Source organism: Anguilla rostrata, chromosome 5 (assembly GCF_018555375.3).
Source record: "Anguilla rostrata isolate EN2019 chromosome 5, ASM1855537v3, whole genome shotgun sequence".
Taxonomy (NCBI): domain Eukaryota; kingdom Metazoa; phylum Chordata; class Actinopteri; order Anguilliformes; family Anguillidae; genus Anguilla; species Anguilla rostrata.
In genome coordinates this window covers 9,918,165-9,938,191 of record NC_057937.1, presented here as the reverse complement: position 1 = coordinate 9,938,191, position 20,027 = coordinate 9,918,165, and the positions used below count along the sequence as shown (strand labels likewise).

General features: G+C 47.9%; 1 protein-coding gene and 1 non-coding gene across 23 annotated transcripts in view; both read left to right on the top strand.

Annotated features, from left to right (window-relative positions):
* Positions 1-20,027, top strand: part of tenm3 (teneurin transmembrane protein 3) — a 484,477-nt gene that overhangs the window by 368,478 nt on the left and 95,972 nt on the right. For 15 of the 22 annotated variants that reach the window (XM_064335067.1, XM_064335062.1, XM_064335059.1 and 12 more), the window contains 2 exons: positions 789-998; positions 17,123-17,345. In XM_064335067.1, coding sequence (XP_064191137.1) covers positions 789-998; positions 17,123-17,345 — 433 coding nt within the window. The remainder of the gene's footprint in view (positions 1-788; positions 999-17,122; positions 17,346-20,027) is intronic. The other 7 variants (XM_064335073.1, XM_064335078.1, XM_064335072.1 and 4 more) reach the window with 1 other exon arrangement.
* LOC135256211 (small nucleolar RNA SNORA5) lies at positions 13,018-13,138 on the top strand. The gene has a single exon (XR_010330416.1). It is a non-coding gene; the product is annotated as a small nucleolar RNA SNORA5 (small nucleolar RNA).

Sequence of the window (20,027 nt, the reverse complement as noted above, 5' to 3'; positions counted from 1 at the left end):
TGTGTGTGTTGTATACGTGTGTGTTTTTCCCCCAGTATTCCTCGTACCTGATCGTACTCTGAGGCTTCCATGATTGCACTCTCTCGCGCAGAGCTCAGCGCACTGTGACTAACTGAATGACTCACCGAGTGTGTGATTGCTGACAGCGGAGCTGGGAAAGCTCCTCCTATACAATGCGCCGTGGATGTAGAAGGGCCGCACCAGCAGTGAGCAAGCAGCTCGTTCCTCATAGGCCGACCCTGCTGTTAAATAAGCCTCGGTGTCATCAGTACCAAGTCATTGGCCAAAAAAGGCAGAACATCTCACTCTATTATTAAAGCAACTGTAAGAGGAAATCTCACCTTTCTGTTGTTTGACACGTTTCTGTCCGCGACGAAGGATCTAAAATTAGCCAGCAGTGGCAGCTGGGAAACATGGCCTTTACATTTTTCTTTGTTTCTTTTTTTTTTGTCATGTTAGGATGGGATACTCACAGTTTTTTTCCCCCTGCATCTTCCTTAAGTTAAGAACATGGTTTTAACAGGCTGCAAGTGTAGTCCTGTATGAACTGTATGAAATAATGATATTGTTCCCATTTTTTCCATTTTCACAAAAATCATGCTTATATTATACACCGTTCTATTTTATGTTGTAAATTGCACATGCTTTATACATATACTTTATGCATATGATTTACAGTCTTGTTTTAGCCATTAATTTTATTTCCTTGTTTCCTATGTTCATGTTTTATCTTTGAAATTATTTTTGCTGCATTTCTTTTTAGTTTGTAATTATTTCCTTTCCTTTAGGTTCTCCCATGCCATCTTCTCTGTCCAGTCCATCCCCAGTCACTGAACATGCTCATTCTCAACCTCCATCACCCAATCTCCATGACAACCGGAGGCCGTTGCTAAGTAATGACCCCGCCCAGCCGGTTCATGACTCCGACTCGGAGGAGGAGTACACAGCCAGGCTGTATTTGCCCGTAAATCAGGCTGGCCAGGCTCCCGCGTGTAATGGTAAGACCTCGCTGCTCTTTTTGTGTTTGCCAAAATAAAAATGGCTGCATTTCTCCATCACTGCAGTCCATTCCTGAAAACCATTAAAGAGGAGTGTAAGATGAAAAGTGGACGTGACTCCCGTGATTGACATTTCTTTGTGGATTTTGCTCTGTACTTTTGTGGATTTTGATTTTCCACTTTGCTATAGTTAGCAGTGTTTCTTACAATCAGATTTAATTACATGCTGTTAAGTTGCCATTTATTTTTAGTAATGCTTTGTAACATTAGCATAATGTTTCCCCATGGGAGTCATGGCCTGCATTTCTCATTTCTCAAAGCGTACGTCAGCCATGTTGTGGAATTACATGTTCTCAGTTATTCCTCACACAGTGCATGCAGTAGAGTAGAGGAAGCTCTGACTGGTGTGTAACACATTTACCTGATCACTGACAGCCATGTTGTGTGTACTTTTGTCACACGTTAAAAGGAAGTGTGACAAGAGTTTTATAAAGAAATGCATAATATATAAACTGACAGAAAATATGGCTCGCCACGATAATTAGCACACTGCAAACATTGCGTATTATAACAGTGTGACCTATCTCTGTCAGATGGCACACCAACACTGTGATTGCATTGCGTATTGAGCAGTAAGAGGATGAAATTCTACATACAGTACCTCTCACTCTCTGTTTATTTCTGTCTGTTGCACACACACATGCACACACACACACACACACACACACACACACACACACACACACACTACACCTTTCACTAGCCTGTGTGTGGCGAGAAATAGTGTGAACTTGGAACACGATTGCAAGATTAGAGTCCTTCCTATCCCACCAACAATGAACTACAGCGGAAGAAGATTGCCATCAACCTTGGCATGTTCGGCCTTCCGAACACACTCTTCTATAAAAGCTAATACCTGCTTCCTAGCAGTATATTCACGGACTCGGTCAACCAAAGCATACCATCAGCACATTGTAACAGTTTAAAATTACATTTTGCATTGATGACACGAAAAGCCTCGTTCTGAAGTGCCCTGCAGGAATGTCGCATTGTGTTCACGGACAGCGCGGTCAGATCGGATTGCGACTTCTATATTAATAGATAAAGGTAACCCATTTTAAAAAGTCCTTGTCTTTCTGTGTTTATAGACTGGCTAGAAGTGGTGGCATTGGCGCCCGCTCGCAAAAGGGAAATTGAATGCCGTGAAGTGAGCCAGATCTCCTAGGTCTAGGCTTGACATTTTTCTCCCTGGGAAAACAAGCCGGAGCATAACATTTCACAGGCGTTGGGCACCCCGAGGAACGCAACACCGGTGCAAGAGGCTCCTTCTTCCATTACGCCAGACGTGTTCAGGCGGCCGTGTGAGGAGGCCGGGGATGATTGCTCCTTCCGCACACCCGGCCGTAATGAGACGCGGCCCGCCGTCTTAATGCCAGCGAGCGGGCAGACGCGAAATGTGGGGGGGGGGGGTCTCACGGGCGCCGTGTCCTTTCGGGCGTGTGAGGCGCGTCAGGTGTCACGTTAATGAAAAGGGGGGGGAGGCGCGTTTTGTGCGGGCGTGCTGACTCAGAGCGGTCAGCGCGGCTGCTCCAATGGGAGTTGTTTTCGGGTTTTTTTCGAATAGTCACGGTGACGCAAACGCCGGCGTCGCCTTCGGTTTCCCCCCCCCCCCCCCCCCGTACGGTTTGTCAGACGGCGCATTTCAGTCACAGAAAAAAAAAAAACGAAATCGGGCAGGATCGAGTGGCAGGCCGCAGGACGGCTGGCTTTCAACCCACATCTCACCCCCCCCCCCCTCCCCCTCTGCCCCCTCCTTCCCGTTCGCTGCGGGTTGATTCCGCCTGACATTTTCTGCCTCTCCCGCCTGTCCAACCCTCCTGCTTTGCCCTCATCCCATCTCTGTCTGCAACCCTCTCTGCTTTGCCCTGTCTGGATAAACTGAAAAAATATGAAGGGATGGGGGGGGGGGTGAGCAGACTGCTTGCTCTCATTTTATAAAAAAAGAAAGGAACAAATCAGCTGAAGATGGAGAGCCTTATGAAGCGTTCTGCTTGTAATGAAATTCAATCAGTGGCTTCAGCCGGGCTGACTCCTTCAGCCCACCGTGCCGGACCACAGTCCAGACTCTCAAAGCCAAACTCCAAATGGAAAAGGCTAATCTCGACGCCGATCTGCCGCAGCGTCAAATTAAGTTGGCGGTTTTTCCCGTGCACCCGCTGTACGCACCATAATTTGAAACTGCGATAATGGAAGGCGACTTTTTTTTCAGTGGGCGAAAGACCCAAAGTACCTTCAGCTCGTAACTTTTAAGCTAGGCCACTGGCATCCCTCACGAATCGGAGGAGGTTCCCGAGCATTCATTTGGACCTCCAGGAAATCTAGCATCCATTGCCAAGCGCTTCCAGCTTCCTGTCTGGCCCGTTCCCTCTGGAACGTGGTTTAATTGTCAAAGAACAGGGAGCAGGCAGCCGACTCCTCTTCGGTGCCAGGATGAAGATCTGAAAAGAGATAGACGAGGAGGGGGGGGGGGAGCAGAAACACACAGCAAAAGGAGAGGACTAGGTGAACTGCTGCATTACCACGCCAGCTTTTAACGTCAGGGCCTGTACGTCTGTAGGCGCTAAAAGTGTCGTTGGATTTCTCACAGCGTACCTGACCTCAGAACCATCAGATTTGCATGTTGTTATTTTATCTCCCCTTTTCCCCCCACTAAAATAAACGAAATTCTAAATCACAGTCTGGTTCTTTTATTTTGGCATATGGGGCTTTTTTATTGATTGGGTTCTTGTTTAATGGCCTGGCGGTCAGTCCAGAGCCTTGTCTGACTGCTCCACTGACACATATCTGATGGACGGGGAACCGCCAGCACCCAGCTCGGCTCCGCCCACACTCCGTCCGCCCCGCCCCCTGCCCCTCACTCCCCCCACCCCCCCTCACCCCACAATGCAACCAGGAGGTCCAATCAGGATGAGCATTCCCACCTGCCAGCCCCTCCCCCCCCCCCCCCCCCCCCCCATTGGACGAGGATTGCTTGTGTCAGAGGCAGTGGGCATGAAAGTGGCGATCTTACTGCGCAGGGATTTCCACTGACGTTCACTGGGGCCACGGCTGAGTCCCCCATGCACACGGGGCTCCGGGTTACTTAAGCTCAGGTGGTCCTGCCTGTTTTCCACGTGGGCTCAGCCCTGGGGAAAAGGAACAGAAAGAGAAGGGGATGGGAACAAAAGCGGATTTGCCCTGTCACACTTTGCTCTGGAGGCACGTTGGACGTTAAGTTTTATTGCGTTTTTTTTTTCTCTCCTTCTTATTCATTCATTCCTCCGCCGATAATAAAAGGGGAGGAGCGCGCGGAAAACAAGCGCGGGCGTAAAACAAGAGGCAGTAATTAGCGCTGCGTCCCTGAAAGCGGGGGAAATTACAACAATCACCACGCCGTACATCATCATCGTTTTGAAGTGAGCGCTGATTATGATGAGTTTGCAGGGAAATGCCGTTTTTTTTTCCTTTCATATGTTTCAAAATGGATCCTGCAGCTCGCTAGTAGCTTTGGGGCTCGGTAAATAGTTCCTGAGGTTACATGTGGGAGCATATTGCATCTTGCTGTGATCGTTGTTAATTAGTCACATAGCATTACACCGCCCTGCATGTTTGAAAGTTGAAGTCCTTCACAGCTCGAATGGTACCTCAGGGCATTGCAAAATTGGATGGGGTTTGACTGTAGTCAGTGGCAAAAAACGAAATCCCTGCGGGTCTAGTCATTCCACGTTTTTTTTTTCTTTTTTGAATGGCTTTGCAAATTGTTTGCCAGTTGCCGTTTTTTTGGCCCAATGAGGGTATGTATCACTTATGCTCATTATGTGCTAAGTGTTCTGCAAAGTGTACTAAAAGCCTGTGTATTTAATGTGTGTTGCCTAAGCTCTCCATTGTTGCAGAAAAAAAATATGCACCAATTTAGCCGCATTAAAAATACATCTTCCATGGAATACGTGGTTTTGCCGTGCTTTCAAGCTGCGATCGCCCGTTTTAAAAGCAGGGAAAGGTCAAGCTAGGCAATGCAGCGATCAGGTTTTCCATGGAACTCCTGTGCAGTTTCATATCAAAACGAGTCAAACATTGAGCTACAGGTGCACCGGCTATCACACCCAGATGGTTGCGTCAATATTGCACCGATTCCCGCTCTTCATCTGTTTTTAACGAGGCCTGAAACACTCAGGCCATGGCTTCAAGTTTTGCTCCAAAATCAATGCTGGATAAAGTAAACTGTTGCATTTTTTTAAATCATTTTTTTTTTTTTACAGATGGATTTCTTGTTTTATTGATACAGAAGTCGTACGGAACGGGTGCACTCAACCGAGTTTACCATGCCTGAATGCAAGCATCTTTATATATTTTTGGCTTGAGAGCACGATTGATGATTCTGTTGAGCGTCTTTGGTGACAAACGAAGCACTGTCATTGGTGCCTGCTTCGCAGTTGTTTTGCTACCAGAGCTGGCCCAGCCACACCGGTTGAATGCCCACTGACTGCACAGAAGCTTGGATGCCCAAGCTTCTGATAGTAGCAGCACGGCTAATAACATAGCAACGCTGTCTGGACTGTTTTCAGCGAAATCCGGGGCCTGATCTGTTGGGCACAGTTGCTGGGGTGAATTTGAAGTGTTGCTAAGGAACCAATTGAGGACCAAACCGTTAAAAAAAACTGTGCGGTGCCGTTTGAGGGCTTTTTGCCTGTAGCGCCTTCCTGGTTCTGCAGCACCGGCATTGTTAGCGACGCCACGGACGGGCAGTCATCAGCGCGTCTGGCGCGTTTAGATTGGCTCCCTTTTCATCCACTTAACAAGCTGCCTGTTGGCTTTTCTTAACACATGGGCCGCGTTTCTCGAACCGGGCTCGCCCTTTGATGAGCGTGTTTACAGCCTTCTCAGGCAAGGCTTAGTTTGGCCATTAGGACGGAGCGCGTTTCTCTCTCTCTCTCTCTCTCTCTCTCTCCCCCTCTCCCCCTCTCTCTCTCTCTCTCTCTCTCTCTCTCTCTCTCTCTCTCTCTCTCTCTCTCTCTCTCTCTCTCTCTCTCTCTCTCTCTCTCTCTCTCTCTCTCTCTCTCTCTCTCTCTCTCTCTCTCTCTCTCTCTCCCTCTCTCCCTCTCTCTCTCTCTCTCTCTCTCTCTCTCTCTCTCTCTCTCTCTCTCTCTCTCTCTCTCTCCCTCTCTCCTCTCTCTCTCTCTCTCTCTCTCTCTCTCTCCTCTCTTCCTGTGTCTCTCGCTGTCTCACTCGTCTCTCGCTCGTCTCTCTCTGTCTCCTTTCTCTCTCTCAGTCTCTCTTGTCTCTTGTCTTCCTGGCCTTCCTCTCCACTCCTCTCTCTTCTCTTCTCGTCTTCTCCTGTTGTCTCTTGTTTCTCTAGCCGTCTCTCTCTCTCTCTCTCTTCTCTCTCCCTCCTCTGTTCTCTCTCTCTCTCTCTCTGTCTCTCTCTCTTCTCTCTCTCTCTCTCTCTCTCTCTCTCTCTCTCTCTCTGTCTCTCGTCTTCTCTGCTCTCTCCTCTCTCCCCTCTCTCTCCTCTCTCCTCTCTCTCTCTCTTCTCTCTCTCTCTGTCTGCTCTGTCTCCTCCCTCTCTCTCTCTCTCTCTCTCTCTCTCTCTCCCTCTCTCTCTCTCTCAGTCTCTCTCTCTGGTTATGTGCTTGTGCGTTGGTGCGTGTCCATTTTTTCATCTTAACGTTTCTGGGTCACATAAGGCCCGTATGGCCCTACAGGCCTCGGATTGGTCAAGAGCTGATCATATTTCTGCAGAGCTAAACTAAGGCGCTTGTTCTGTCTTTATTACTGCGTACAGTGCCGAATAGATTGCTTTAAAGGGCAGCTAACAAATGGAAAGGCAGTAATCTTTTACATTCATCTCTGTGGCTACATGGTACTTTCCGGTATATATATCTGTACTGTATATATCCTACATTTTATGGTCTTGGGAGGCAAAATGAGAGGGCCTCCTTAATAGAAAATAAACATAATTTAAAACGTTATCAGTAGTAATATAACTACCCAAATGTTCTTGGCCAAGGAGGCTTGTATGTACAAGATAATTACACCCAATAAATGATATAAATTACAGTAATTACAATTAAGTCTGCAGTTTGGAAATTTGTGAAGAACTGTTGCAGGTGCAGGTGGGGGGTGGGGGGAGGTGGGATAAAGAAAAAACTTGTGGTGTTAAAAAAAGCACTTCAAAGTAAATGTCCGCTTTAAATGAGGCATGTGCTGAATAGCAATGAAGTGGGAGGAAAAACAGACACTGTCTAAGCCTGACCTTAAACCTCACTTTCTTTAAAAAAAGTTACAGAATGAAAGACTAGTGCCAAGCTTCTTGGCTAAGGAGCCATTAGAGTTAAACACATTCGCATGCCTAATCTACAAGGGCCATAGGATTAACGCAAACCCGAACACATACGCTGTGGAATTGCATAGCTTTTATGCATAGGCGATGCAGCTGTTTGGTTGTAGTACTCGCTTGTTTCAATGCATTGTAACTGCATTTACATGATGTGCGAAACGGCAAATCCGTAACCATCAGCGTGTTAAAACGCAGAGCGTGTCAGGACTGAGCGTACGCAAACGGCACTGGGAATAGTGGAAACCTGTTCAGTAATTGGTTTACAAAAATATGGGCCCGGTACACATTTTCTGTGCTCGATAGAGGTGAGGGATTATGACAATCATTTGAAATGGCCTATCCTGTTGGCCCGAAGCTTCACTGCAGAGTAATCACTTTTGTGCAATAGAGTAGAAACGAAACTCCGCCGGGCGACGTTATCGGCAATTATGCACAGCCCTGGGGGGCTGTTGGGTACCGGCATGGTCAGGATTTGAATCTGCAAATTGGGGGAGCCAGGACTGCACCGAGAGCAAGCGCTTTAACCGGACGCTCCACCCGGCCGCCCCCAGGACGATTACAATTATGATGATCGCAGACCTACCACTTACCGGCTTTTCCCAGAGGTTCTAAATTGGATCTCTAACACAAATTAAAAACATGGGTTTAATGAAGTTGTAGGGTCATGTCCCATTTTGGAGAGCGTCCCACGGTGCCCAAACTCGATGTGCCTTTTCAGCAACTCTTCATTATTTAAGCTTTTTTTGCTCACCGTTGCCAAATAGTTTGGCGCGAAAAGGATGGGGGGAAAAAAAAACTCCGGACAGTAAAAATGAGCTGATTGATACTTGTTGTTTTACATTTTTAATGAGCCACATTAGATAAGTTAAGGATTAATCAATGATTAAGTAAAGATTGTAACTCGCGTGCTGTTATTAACAGCCCAGAATGTGTTGAATGATTGCCAAATTGACATTAATAGCCTGCAGCCGCTTAATTACTTAAATTGTCTTGCGGTTCCCAGCACTTTTCTCTGTTGTCTGAACGACTGTGCGGCCTCTTAAGAGTGCATAATTATTTTCACCGTGAGTGCTCTTTTACTGAACACGCCATCACATGCCCACTTACGCTTTTATCGATCTTCGATAATGATATGCTCCCGGGTTTGTCAATATTTAAAAAGCACTTTGTCCCCCGGAAAACATAGACAGGCCGAGCTGATAAATGTCATAACCTGGTGATATTTATCTTTTATAAATAGCAAACTGCCGCTGTGTTTGAGGCATATAGATCCATTTGGAAAAATATAATGAATTCAGATCCATATTTTACCTGGTCTGGGTAAATTGTATAAGGTGTTTACTGCCAGCTGTGTTTTCACTATGCAATTTTCCCCAAGCTCTGTGCAGTGCTAGGCACAGTTAGATGTGTTTGTAATTAGTTTTGTTTTCAGCACAGGCAGATGTGTTTGGATCAGTGTGGTTTTAGGCACAGTTAGATGTGCAGGTTTGTTGTTCATTCAGGTGTCATTCGCGTTTTTTTCTGATGACCGACAGATGCACCTGGATATGACGCACTTGATGGATGGTGGACCTGCTGCATGTGTTTTAGAAAATCTGATTTCATGTATTTTTTTCCACTTTCTGGAAATGAGTTTTTGGTCTTTAAGGAGATGTGCATCTGATGCCGTCTGATGGGAACTGAGTTCAGAAAGCCCAAGAGGAAGGGGGGCTGGGGGATCTAATAACCTGATACACAATCTAAACCGTTCTCTCTCTTTCACTCTAAACCCTCCCTGCTTACGGCTGTGTCCATCTCTCTTCATATCTCTCCTCCGTTTCTCTCTTTCTGCACGTCCTGCTCTTTCCTTCCCCTTCATGTTCCATTCGTCCTCATCTCTGTCTCTTGCTGAGCTCATGAGTTATAATAAACACACAGTGCCTTGCAAAGCATGATGGGCCTCCAGCACACACAGGGCCAGAGTCTCTGCACTTTGCTGTTGCTAGGTCTGCCCCCCCCGTTTAGGGTATCCACTGTTACATCCCTACCTGTTAGCCTCTGACTGCCAGCGCTACTTCTTTAAATTTGACATGGATATCGTTCATACAGGGGCTAGGGATTATGCTTGTTCTCTTAGCGTGCTGCGCGGTTCCCCTCTCTTGCGCGAGCTGCTTTTGCCGGCACCGCCGCGATACGACGCGGTCGTAACGTCCCGCCGCGAGGCGGACCGCGAGAAGCACGCGCCTCCTCCGCATGCCGAAGGAGGGTTTCGATTGGCCGTCTCCCCGCGGGCGTCTCTCCCGCCCCCGTCCCACGGCTGATGAAGCAAGCGCTCCGATACGAGAGACGCGCGCGGCAATCGGCCGCGTTGTTCACAGACAGCCCTCTCCGCAACTTCCGTCAAAGCCGGAATGAAAAGCCGCCGCTTTCAGCGTCTCTCCCCTCTACACACACAAAAAATAAAAAATAAAAGCGCAGTTTTGAAGTGTCAGTGTAGCTTCTGCGGTCAAAGACCTGGCATTCGCAGGCAGCCTCTCGGTCAAAGGTAGGAGTTTCTCCACTTAAGCAACGCGGAGAAAGGCATGAATGAGCACTCCAGTCCGCTTTCACAATTAGAAGGATACAAGTCCGACTTGGGCAATACGCGGGATTATTTCCGTTTATTTTATTTATTCATGTTTTTTGATCGGGCACGGGGAGGGCAGCCGTGAGTGGGCAGCGTTTGCGGTGAAACACTGCTGTAGTTACTCTAAGTGTGCCGTGCATTTGCCTCCCCACAGTCAGACCCGTGCTTCCGCCATTTTCTCAAGTGGAGAGGACGTCGCTCGCTGCTGAACATGATCATTATCGCTTGGATTCTCAGTATTGACCCGCAGGTTTCTGTGATAGGTTATTACTGCTGCTGTTGCTCTTGTTTTTGAAGTAGGTGTTGGCTTTTTTTTTTTACAGTTGGACTCCGCTCTCATAATAAGAGAAATCTCATCTTCCATTTCAGAGAAAAATCCCAATTTAAGCAGTAGGCACTGTCAAACTGTCCATGTTTACGTGAAGTGGAGAATATAGAAGATGGCCAAATTTCTTCTGTATAGCAGGTGCAGTTGCAGCATTAAAGTGTTTTACATAGCATATGCTATTTTATTAAGGAAAAAAAACTTTAAAATAAACTCATCTATCAATGCCCACAAGTTAGTTGATTAACTATGGACACCTGAGCTGAGTAGAGGAGCTGAAGTACAGTAAGCCTCTTCAAACTAAGACAGTAATCGGTTTGAGTCAGGCGGTCAGATGACTGGCTCGGACGCGAAACCCGCCACCACCGCCAATCTCCAGGAGCAGTACCCCTCAGGTGGTGAAGCGAAGCCAAGCTTCCCCGACTGCCTGGGACGCGCCCGACCGCCGTCTTCGATCGCGCCACCCTTCCCCGAAAAACGGGTTGCGAGGTGGTCATGAGGGTGGCGGGGTGGTCATGAGGGCCATGCATGGGTGGAAACAAGCTCCCCCGCTCTGTGAGAGCGCCAGCCAGCCGCTCTACGTTGCCGCTGCGCTTCCCAGGCGAAGCGTGCGTACTGAACCCGGCCCGTTGCGCTCTTCCGCTCAGGTGTCTGCGGGGAAGGGGGTTTGTAATCGATGTGAGGCACATCCAGTGCAGGCTTGCACAGCCAAATCTGCCAAAGAAGAATCATCCTTCCTTTCCTGTTCCAGTCCAGAATGAGGCTGACCTAATTTAGAGGCTGTCACCTTACTCCATGGATGTGCCCTGCCCTATGTCTACAAATTATGTTTCTCGTGCCCGGATTTAACAAATAGAATGCTCTGCGCTTATCAAATCAAGTGCAAATGGCTTAAAGTGAGGGAAAGATAAGGGAAAGGATGACTGTTAAACAGGGGTGTCCAATCTTATCCGAAAAGAGCCAATGTGGGAGCAAGTTTTTTGTTTTAGACCAGCAATACAACACCTAATTGTACTTATCAAGGTCTTGATTTAAAACCATGATTAGTTAATTAGTTGAATTAGATTAGTGCTCCACTAAAACAAAATCCTGCACCCGTCACATGGGTCCTGTTCAGATAAGGTTGGGCAGCCCTGCTTCAGATATGGTGCCCATGAGTGAAACTGTCGGGTGTAGCTAATGGTTTCTTATGTGGACAAGAACCAGTTGGCTTTGTCACCACACAAAGCAGAGCATGTTTGATGGCCTGGTCTGGAAGAAGTTGTTTGTGAAACAGACGACTCCCTCGCTTGACTCCCAACCGCCATAGTGAGCCGCTCTTGTAGTAGCGACATTGTTCCACTAGATGGCCGTCACAAGCGGCCTTTCGATCAGCGCCTGCTGATTTTTATTGTTGTGACATGGCTTTATTGTTCTAGCGCATGATTGACTGTGAGGGGAATTTTTAGACAGGCCAGTTGTGTACCTCCGTTGTTGTCACGCTGTTTTTGTCTAAATGATTGCTTCAGTACAAAAGGCTCACTTGTACATCTGTGCAACACCTAACACAAACAAGCATGCTGCGCGTATTTACTAACACGCGTGTACTGAACAGATGAGCTGCATACCTACAGGGTTACTCCAGTGTAAACACGGCGTCGTTCCCAGATGTTTTTTTAAAACCGTCTTAGCGAGCTATCAATTATGCTGCTTGGAAGTAATCAGCAAAAGTTCCAATCAAGCCCGAAGAGCACTCCTTAAAGAAGCCGCAAACCGTGCTGTCTAGGAGGAAGCTGTGACATGGTTGACAATGGGGAAATAAGTGACGGGTGACGGCGGTCCTGCTCCGACTGTAACTCCGCCAAGCGAGCGGCCAGCTTCCGAAATTCCATTCTCCGGTCTTCACCCGACCGCGGGATTCCCGGAGCGAGGCGGCCTCTCTCCCGAGACGAATGGCCTTTCTGCGCCGTAGCGCTTCTCCCTGTGAGGACGGCGGGGCTTGTTTCAATTAAGGGAGCCGTATTTACTCCAGCTGCGGGCTCGTAAGTCAGCGCCACGGCGCGGGAGGCGGGCAGGGCGATGGCCCCCTGACCGCAGGGAAGCCATCCCAGGACAAGCCCGTTTGGCCCGGCTGAGAATGCCTGACCTGGGCCCTTCCTGCAGGGTTCTCATTTTCGGGCGTACATTTGGGAGTTACCCTGGGATTCGAGGCCTGCAGGTGCTGACGAATGGAGCGTTTGGAAGCGGCGGTGCTGCAAAACGGTCGGGGGAGTGAGATCGTAACCTGTAGGGGTTGCAGGTTCAATTCCCAGGTGGTGCAGCGACGTTGTTGCGTCAGTGGAATACGCTGCTGCTTAAGTGGACAGTTTGTTAGCTGTTTACGTCACTCTGGGCGAGGGCCTCTGCTAAGCAAATAAATATATGGATTTTTTTTGTGTTTGTTTGTTTACTGTGTGTGTATGCCCTGCGTGTTTGCATGTGTGTGCAAGCTGTCTGCTTGCATAGGCTGAATTGATTCATTTTATATCGGTCAGGCGATCAATAATACTGATCTTTCTCTGTGTAAGTGAGATATTGCATCAACCTTACATCTCTCTTGTTTTATTTTTTAATCATTCTTTTTTCTTTCATCATCTCCGTTTACCTCTGTGGTACTGAACACCGAATCCACAGCCTGGCCCTGCAGCGAGGCCACAGCTAGGCATCATGGGATTTTGTAGCAGCAAGAGAGCTTTTCAGTGAAATCAGAGACCGTGCCGGTGAACACGGACTCTGGCCCTTAAAGCTGCTACATCTGGTCCCTGTTTAAAGTGTCCTGTAACCATGCCAATCAGGAATTAAGGACAGGGACTGTGTGTGTGTGTGTGTGTGTGTGTGTGCGCGCGCGCGCATGTGTGTGTTTGAGACACAGATAAGTAGTTTATTTATATATGTGTGTGTGTGTGTGTGTGTATGTGCGTGTGTGTGTGTGCGTGTGTGTGTGTATGCATGTGCGTGTGTGTGTATAGGCAGAGGGAGGGAGAGAGAGAGGAAGAGGGAGAGCAATCAGCAATAATGCTGAGCTTGCTGTGTGCAGGTGAGATCATATACCCTCGCCTGTCATTTTTGTTTACATTTTATCCAGCATAAGTGGAATAACTAAATAATTCAGGGCTCCAATTAAAGGTCTTCCAGGGTCTTAAGCAGAACCATTATGCCCGGTGCCTTTAAATCCTCTGTGATTATAGTTGCACTCATAGCAATTTAGCCAGAAAAAAAAAAGACAATGCATCTATGTAATGTGTATCTCTTTGAAATTCAGGTCAAACCAAATCCAGCAGCACCTTCGAAGGGAAGCCTCGCTCTCTTTGTGTTTAATTTGGAATAGCTCTGCTAACGCAGTGATGGCATTTTCAAATTGCCACCCCAGCTTTTTTTAGTTCACTGTTTAGCTATCATGCTCTTCGTTTGGTTTACTCCTCTCTGCAGTGTCTGAGTGTGTTAAAAAAAAAAAATTGGGTATGTCTGAAATGCTCTGCAGTTTTTGTTTTTTTGTCTTGCATGGTTTCCAGTGTCGTCTTTGATGGAAAGGGTGGTGTCGCTGCCCTTAGTTTTGGATTGAATGCGCAGGTTTAAAGAGGACAAAATATTTGCATTCATCACCACAGAACCAGGTCACAGTGAAGTCCCCCGGCTCCCCCACCCCCCCTCCCTCCCTCCCTGTGCGGCTTCCCCACTTTGGAGCATCAGATGCCGGTGGGGGGTCCCAGTCCCGAAGGGTTTTCCAAAGAGGGGGAGAGAGACCCCCCCAGGCCAAATATGAAGGCACTCGTCAAGGGTGCTGACTGCCGTGCCCCGACCTATCCCAACATGGGTCGAGGTGTTCCTACACTCCCTGACAGTCGTGTCCCGCCCCACGACGATTTAAAGCATGCTTCGACCTCCCAGTCATCTCTCACTCCCCACCCCCTCACCCCTGACCCCCACAATGAACAGATGACCGACACATGCACCACCGCAGGCGAGCGATTTAGTTGCCAGCGAATAATGACAGTTGCCCGTCAGATAGGCCTGTCACGTACGATGGGGCATCCATGCTTCATGCAGGACTGCTACAGAATCACACACACACACACACACACACTCACACATGCACACACACTCTCACACACTCTCACTCTCATACACTCACACACGCACACACACTCACACACACACTCTCACACACTCTCACTCTCACACACACACACACACACTCACGCACACTCACTCACACACACACACACACTCACGCACACTCACTCACACACACACGAAGCCCCACAGAAAGGGAGCCGCAGTGCTCGGCCGAGCGTGCTCAGCCCTTGTCACGGGCGATCACCGTAGCGACGCTCCTAATTCGGGGCCCCATCTGAAGGCGAGCGGAGGGCAGCGAGAGCGCACACGAGAGCCTCGCAGAATCCGATTCCCTGTCCTCTCCGTCAACCGGGCTCTCCGGCGAGAGCGCTCCGCCACCCGCCAGCGACCCCGCTCCGATTGGCCCGCCAGCGACCCTGCTCCGATTGGCCCGCCGCCACCCTCCGGGACAGCTGACATCTGCCCACAGCGCGGCCTCTCACTGCGCCCGGGCCTCGGGAGCGAAAACGCAGATCAGCCCGGACTAACGTCCCGGCGGCGCGTTCTCGCTGCGTACGAACCCTTCAGCCTCCCAGCCAACACAACACGTCCTCGCCGCGTTTCTGGAATGTTCTGTCACTGTCGTAACATTGGCGCTACGGCGCGGCGACGTGGTGAGAACGTTTTGTGCTAGCTCGCCCAGCGGTCACCTCTGCGAGCGGTTCTCACTCAAATTGAGGGACTGTGTGTACTGGTACCAGCTCGCACGCACTGACGACTGCAGGTTTGATCCATTTCAGATGCTGGATATCATCCACATTACCGTTAACAATGTTTGATGAAGTCTCAATATACATGTATTTGCCTTTTAAAAAAAGCTGTGAAAATCCAATAAAATGTTTTTGTCCTGCAAAGTCCTCTAAGTCTGACACGACCCACTGTCCTTGAAAAAAATAAATTGCCAAAAAATCTAAAATAACCTTTCTAACGAGGAAAATGCGCTCATCTTTCTTGCTCTCTCGCTATCTTGGTATTTAGCTTTGATATGTCGGTGTGCGGATAATGGTATCTAATTGGACGGCTGCCTCACTGGCTTGTGTGTGAATTCTTATACGAAAAGTCATTGGTCACTGGAGAGTAAAATGTGTGTCTTTGTAGACACAATGTATTGTAATAAGTAATGTTTCCCCCAAATATAGTCCCCAATGTAGTGGCCTTTATAAATCCTTGAAAATCCATACATTTGCCCTTAAAATGTAATTGAAAAACCACGGGAAGCATAAATCTGATCGTAGTAGGAACACTGTGTACGTGTGTGTGTGTGTGTGTGTGTGTGTGAGAAAAGAGAGAGAGAGAGAGGGGGGAAAGAAGAGAATGCATAGAGTGTGTGCATTTGTGTGTGTGTGTGTGTGTGTGTGCGCGTGTGCGTGTGTGTCTGTGTGTGTGCGTTGTGTGTGCCGTGCCGCCGGTGTGTGTGTGCGTGCATGCGCACACGTGTTCTGGTGCAATTTCTGGAAGTCAAGCCAGGCAGGATTTGGTTACAGGGTAGCGTGATCAGTTATACAGAACCATTTGGAATTACTTTATTAAATGGTATACTGATATTGGTGTATATTGATTAATATCTCATTTCATATTATATATGTTATATCACTGATAAAAGCCGATAAGAGCATTGAATATTAAAATAATCAAATATGTGGTATACAGAAGCTGAAGAGAAGTGTCTCATCACATTTGAAATGAAAGGGCTTGCTGTATCCTATTGTTTTGTATTGAAGGAACATGACTCAACAAACTACGTTGTGCATCATACTGAGTGTATTCTAGCTCTAAATTTTAATAAATTATAGATCCGGAATTAGATGTACAGTCATTTCAAAACTGTATTGTTGATTCAGCCTTAAAGCATTTCAATCTATAGCTAATCTTGGCAATTCAACAGTGACTTTTTTTTCTAAGTGCACCGCACTGTGAAGTAAAGCAGTTATTTATGCGTTGTGAATGTTCCACTCCTCTTTTGTAAAAAAAAAAAAAGAAGTGTAAATGTTGGCATGATAACAGCTGTGTGTCACTCCGAGAGGTAATTACCTCTGCTTTGTGTGAAATTGGAAAAGCAGTCGGTTCTTCGGTCGGTTCGGCAGTTGGGGTCATCGGCTACACGAGCCGCGCGCCCTAATCCGATGTGAAATATGAAGTTAAGCAGCCGTAAAGAGTCAGCCGTCTGTCTTCCACAGCAGCCTCCTGGTGCAGCCGCGCGCCCGCACTGCAGCCTCCTGGTGCAGCAGCGCGCCCGCACTGCAGACGCTGGGTGTACGTGACGCTTAACCTCTGTGTAGGTGAAAACCCGGCCCGTTTCAGAGAACTTGCCGGGGGCCAAAAGCAAATGTTGTTGTTTTGGGGTCTTTCTTTGTCACGGTCGCCGTGTCAGAAATCACCTCCGTGCTCACGTTCACCAGAGACTCTCTCAGTTCAACAGGGGTAAGGTTTTTTTTTTTTTTTTTGCTGCTCAAGGAAAAGAGTTGTTAAAGTCAAAGTGCTCGTAATTCTCTCTCAATTTCATCCAGATGTTGCTCTGCAGCGACACCCACGCACAGCCCAGCCTGCAGTGCTCAATGGGAGCTGTTAATTGCCGCCCGTGACACTGGAGCTGACTCAAGAAAAGCTTTGGGAGGTCGCCACACCCTGAAAGAGCTGTTAACCTTAAAAAAATCATCTCTTTCCTTTTTTGTCCCCGCCCGCAGAACAACCGTCCAATCACCAGGGCCCGCCGGTGCTGCCGCCCGTCCCGCCGCCCCACAAGCAGCAGCCCTCCGTCACCGCCCTCAACCACAACTCGCTGACCAATCGGAGGAACCAGAGCCCGGCCCCGCCGGCCGCCCTGCCCGCCGAGCTGCAAACCACACCCGAGTCGGTCCCGCTGCAGGACAGCTGGGTCCTGGGCAGCAATGTGCCACTGGAGAGCAGGTGGGGGCGCCACTGAGCACAAACCTTTTCGGTAGCTTCTCCATTTGCAGCAGGCTCATGTTAAACTCTTGTGTTTCTTCTATTACACTAGATTGTTTTGTTTTTTTTTTATTTCTTACTGTGTTCACATTGTTAGAATCAAGTCATCGTAAAATGAGTGTTTAATATTTTCCTGTTCAAAAGATTTGCTTCAGTTCTTCATAAAAAAATAATCACTGAAATAAGAATGGAGGAAAATGCAATCTTGAAAGGAACTGGTGTCATACAAGAGTTGTTATTGTTCAAAGAACAATTTGAGAAAATTCTCTTTCAGCGTTTTTTTCTCTCCGTAAGACAAATTATCTTGCGAGGAGACGTGTTTTTCAGTTTTTAAATTAGTGTTTCTGTTATTAGAGAAGACATTAGTAGAGAATAATCCCTTGTGCGCCTCCCTTAAGACAAGCTCTTGATTAAAGTGTACACTGGCTTTTTCCTCAAATTGCACTCAGTCTCAGTGATATATTATGCCATGTCTGTCTCCTGTAATTCAAGATCGAAGTGAATGTTAAGACATTTCTGGGCATGTGGTGTAATTGGTCATTTGCATTAAAGAAATATAATTCAGAAATTTCTTAAATGCAAATGTTATCTCAACCATTTTTTTCCTGACCCTTTCCAAAGAGCGAATTCAAGGGCTTTGGACATAAAAAGAGTGAAAGCACTCTTGAAAAATTTGTGAATTTTACAGGTGCGCGGGGTCTCCTGATTGGCCGAATTCTGTCCCGCTTAACGGGATTTTCACTCAGCCTGAAGGTCGCGCGTCAGAGCAGTAATGCGCACGCTCGCCTACAGGAGTGGAAACAGGTCTGGCCAACCCTCGCTCCACTGCGCCGTAGGTGATCAGCCGACCCTCTCTTCAAAGGGTTTCACCAGCTCTCCCCATCACTATAGGTCTTTGTGACATGCACAACAAAGCTCTCCTGCACATGCAGGCGGACTGTGAAAGGAAACCCAGAAGCATCACTTAACCCGCGGAGTACAATGGTTTATTGGCGTTTGCGGTCTGCCCGTTTTTTTACCGGAAGCGTTTTTTTTTTTCCACCGTCGTCCACCGAAGCGCCTGTTTCGAAGAGAAGAAAGAGAAAGGGATGGAAAGCATGGAGGGAGGATAATACTCTCTCTCTCTCTCTCTCTCTCTCTCTCTCTCTCTGTCTTTATGGTGACTGAGAGAAAGCAGTGCCGTATCTTCTACACAGGGCGGCTGGGAGTTTTCTAACAGGGTCGTGTCCTTTAGAAGCACCAAAGCCAGACGCCCTTTGTGGAGGGAGCAGAGCAGAGCAATATCACCTGCTTCACTCTGGCGGGTGGGGGTGGGGGTGGAGGTGGGGGGGGGGGGTCAAGATGTCTCCTTCCCTGACTGTTGTCAGTTCGTGTTTCGGTCTCCCGCCGCATGATCTCGGCCCCAGGAATGCGGAGCGACTGCTTCTAACCCCCCCCCACCCCCCGCCCCCCGCCCCGACCCCCATTTTCTTTCTTCTCCTCGTGGGACGGACCTCGTTCCTCCTATCCGATGGCCCGACCGCATCTCCTCTCCCCTGACCTTGACTTTCTTAGCGGTATTGACAAAACAATATGTAGACATCTATTATTAACGAGGGCTTAAATCTCTGTGCTCAAAAAACAAGTGTCTCAGTGGGGAACGTTGCGTGCTGTGGCGGCAAAAAAGAAAGGGGAGGAAGACCACGCTTTCTTCTCCCCTCCTTCAGCCGAGAGCCAGCGGGACGGTTCGCCCTGCCCGTGCAGCTTCCGTCTCCCTCTCACCCGGGGTCCGGAGTAGATTTCGGCACTTTCACAGCAGAACACATCTGCATGCATTTTGATACATGTCCTGTCGTCTTGTATTTTGTGCTGATCCGTTTGCGACGCTTGCTTAACTCCCCCCGTGCACCACATTTATTTAAGTATGGCCATGACACACGCCGTCCCCTGTACAGTACATCACCTCTTCTCTCGACGTCCCAAACCCCGATTGTATTTTTTGCTTTGTGTGGTTGCTTTGTTAAGTGGGTTAATCCATCCATTTCACCACATCTGTTTTCACTGCTCCGAAATGCCTCTGAAGGACGCAGCAGGGAAAGACTCGTGTTCACATAATAAGCAATCTGTCAGGAGGGCCAGCAGACACACCGAACCTAATGAAACAGTAAATATGTTCCTGATGGGGAAAAAAATTACCTGAGAAAAATGGAAAGGGTTTCGGTTTCAGCTTAGTTCTCGAATATTGTTCATATTTTCTGAAAGCCTGAGTGATAATTTGCATTTATTCCCATGAATAATTCACTGCACACACGCCAAATTAATCACAACATAGAGAGTATTGACTTCAAGGTCAAATTTGTCCAACGTGAAAGTGAGTATTAATGTCCAGTGCACTGCATGTTCATGAATCTGAATAGATGTTCATGGGACAAAGAAAAAGAATTAAGAGGGAAATGTTTTATTAATCCATTTATGATCGATGATTTGTCACTTTATGAATAAGATTATGATTCAGGTTTTGGGCATGCACATTTGTAAATGAAGCTCGCTTTTAGTGTTTCCTGTCATGCTTGTTGATTTCTGTTTGCAGGCTGTGGCAGATAAGAGCGCATTTCACAGTAATATCATCCAAAATGGTGCAGTCAAGTCATTTTTAATGCTAAT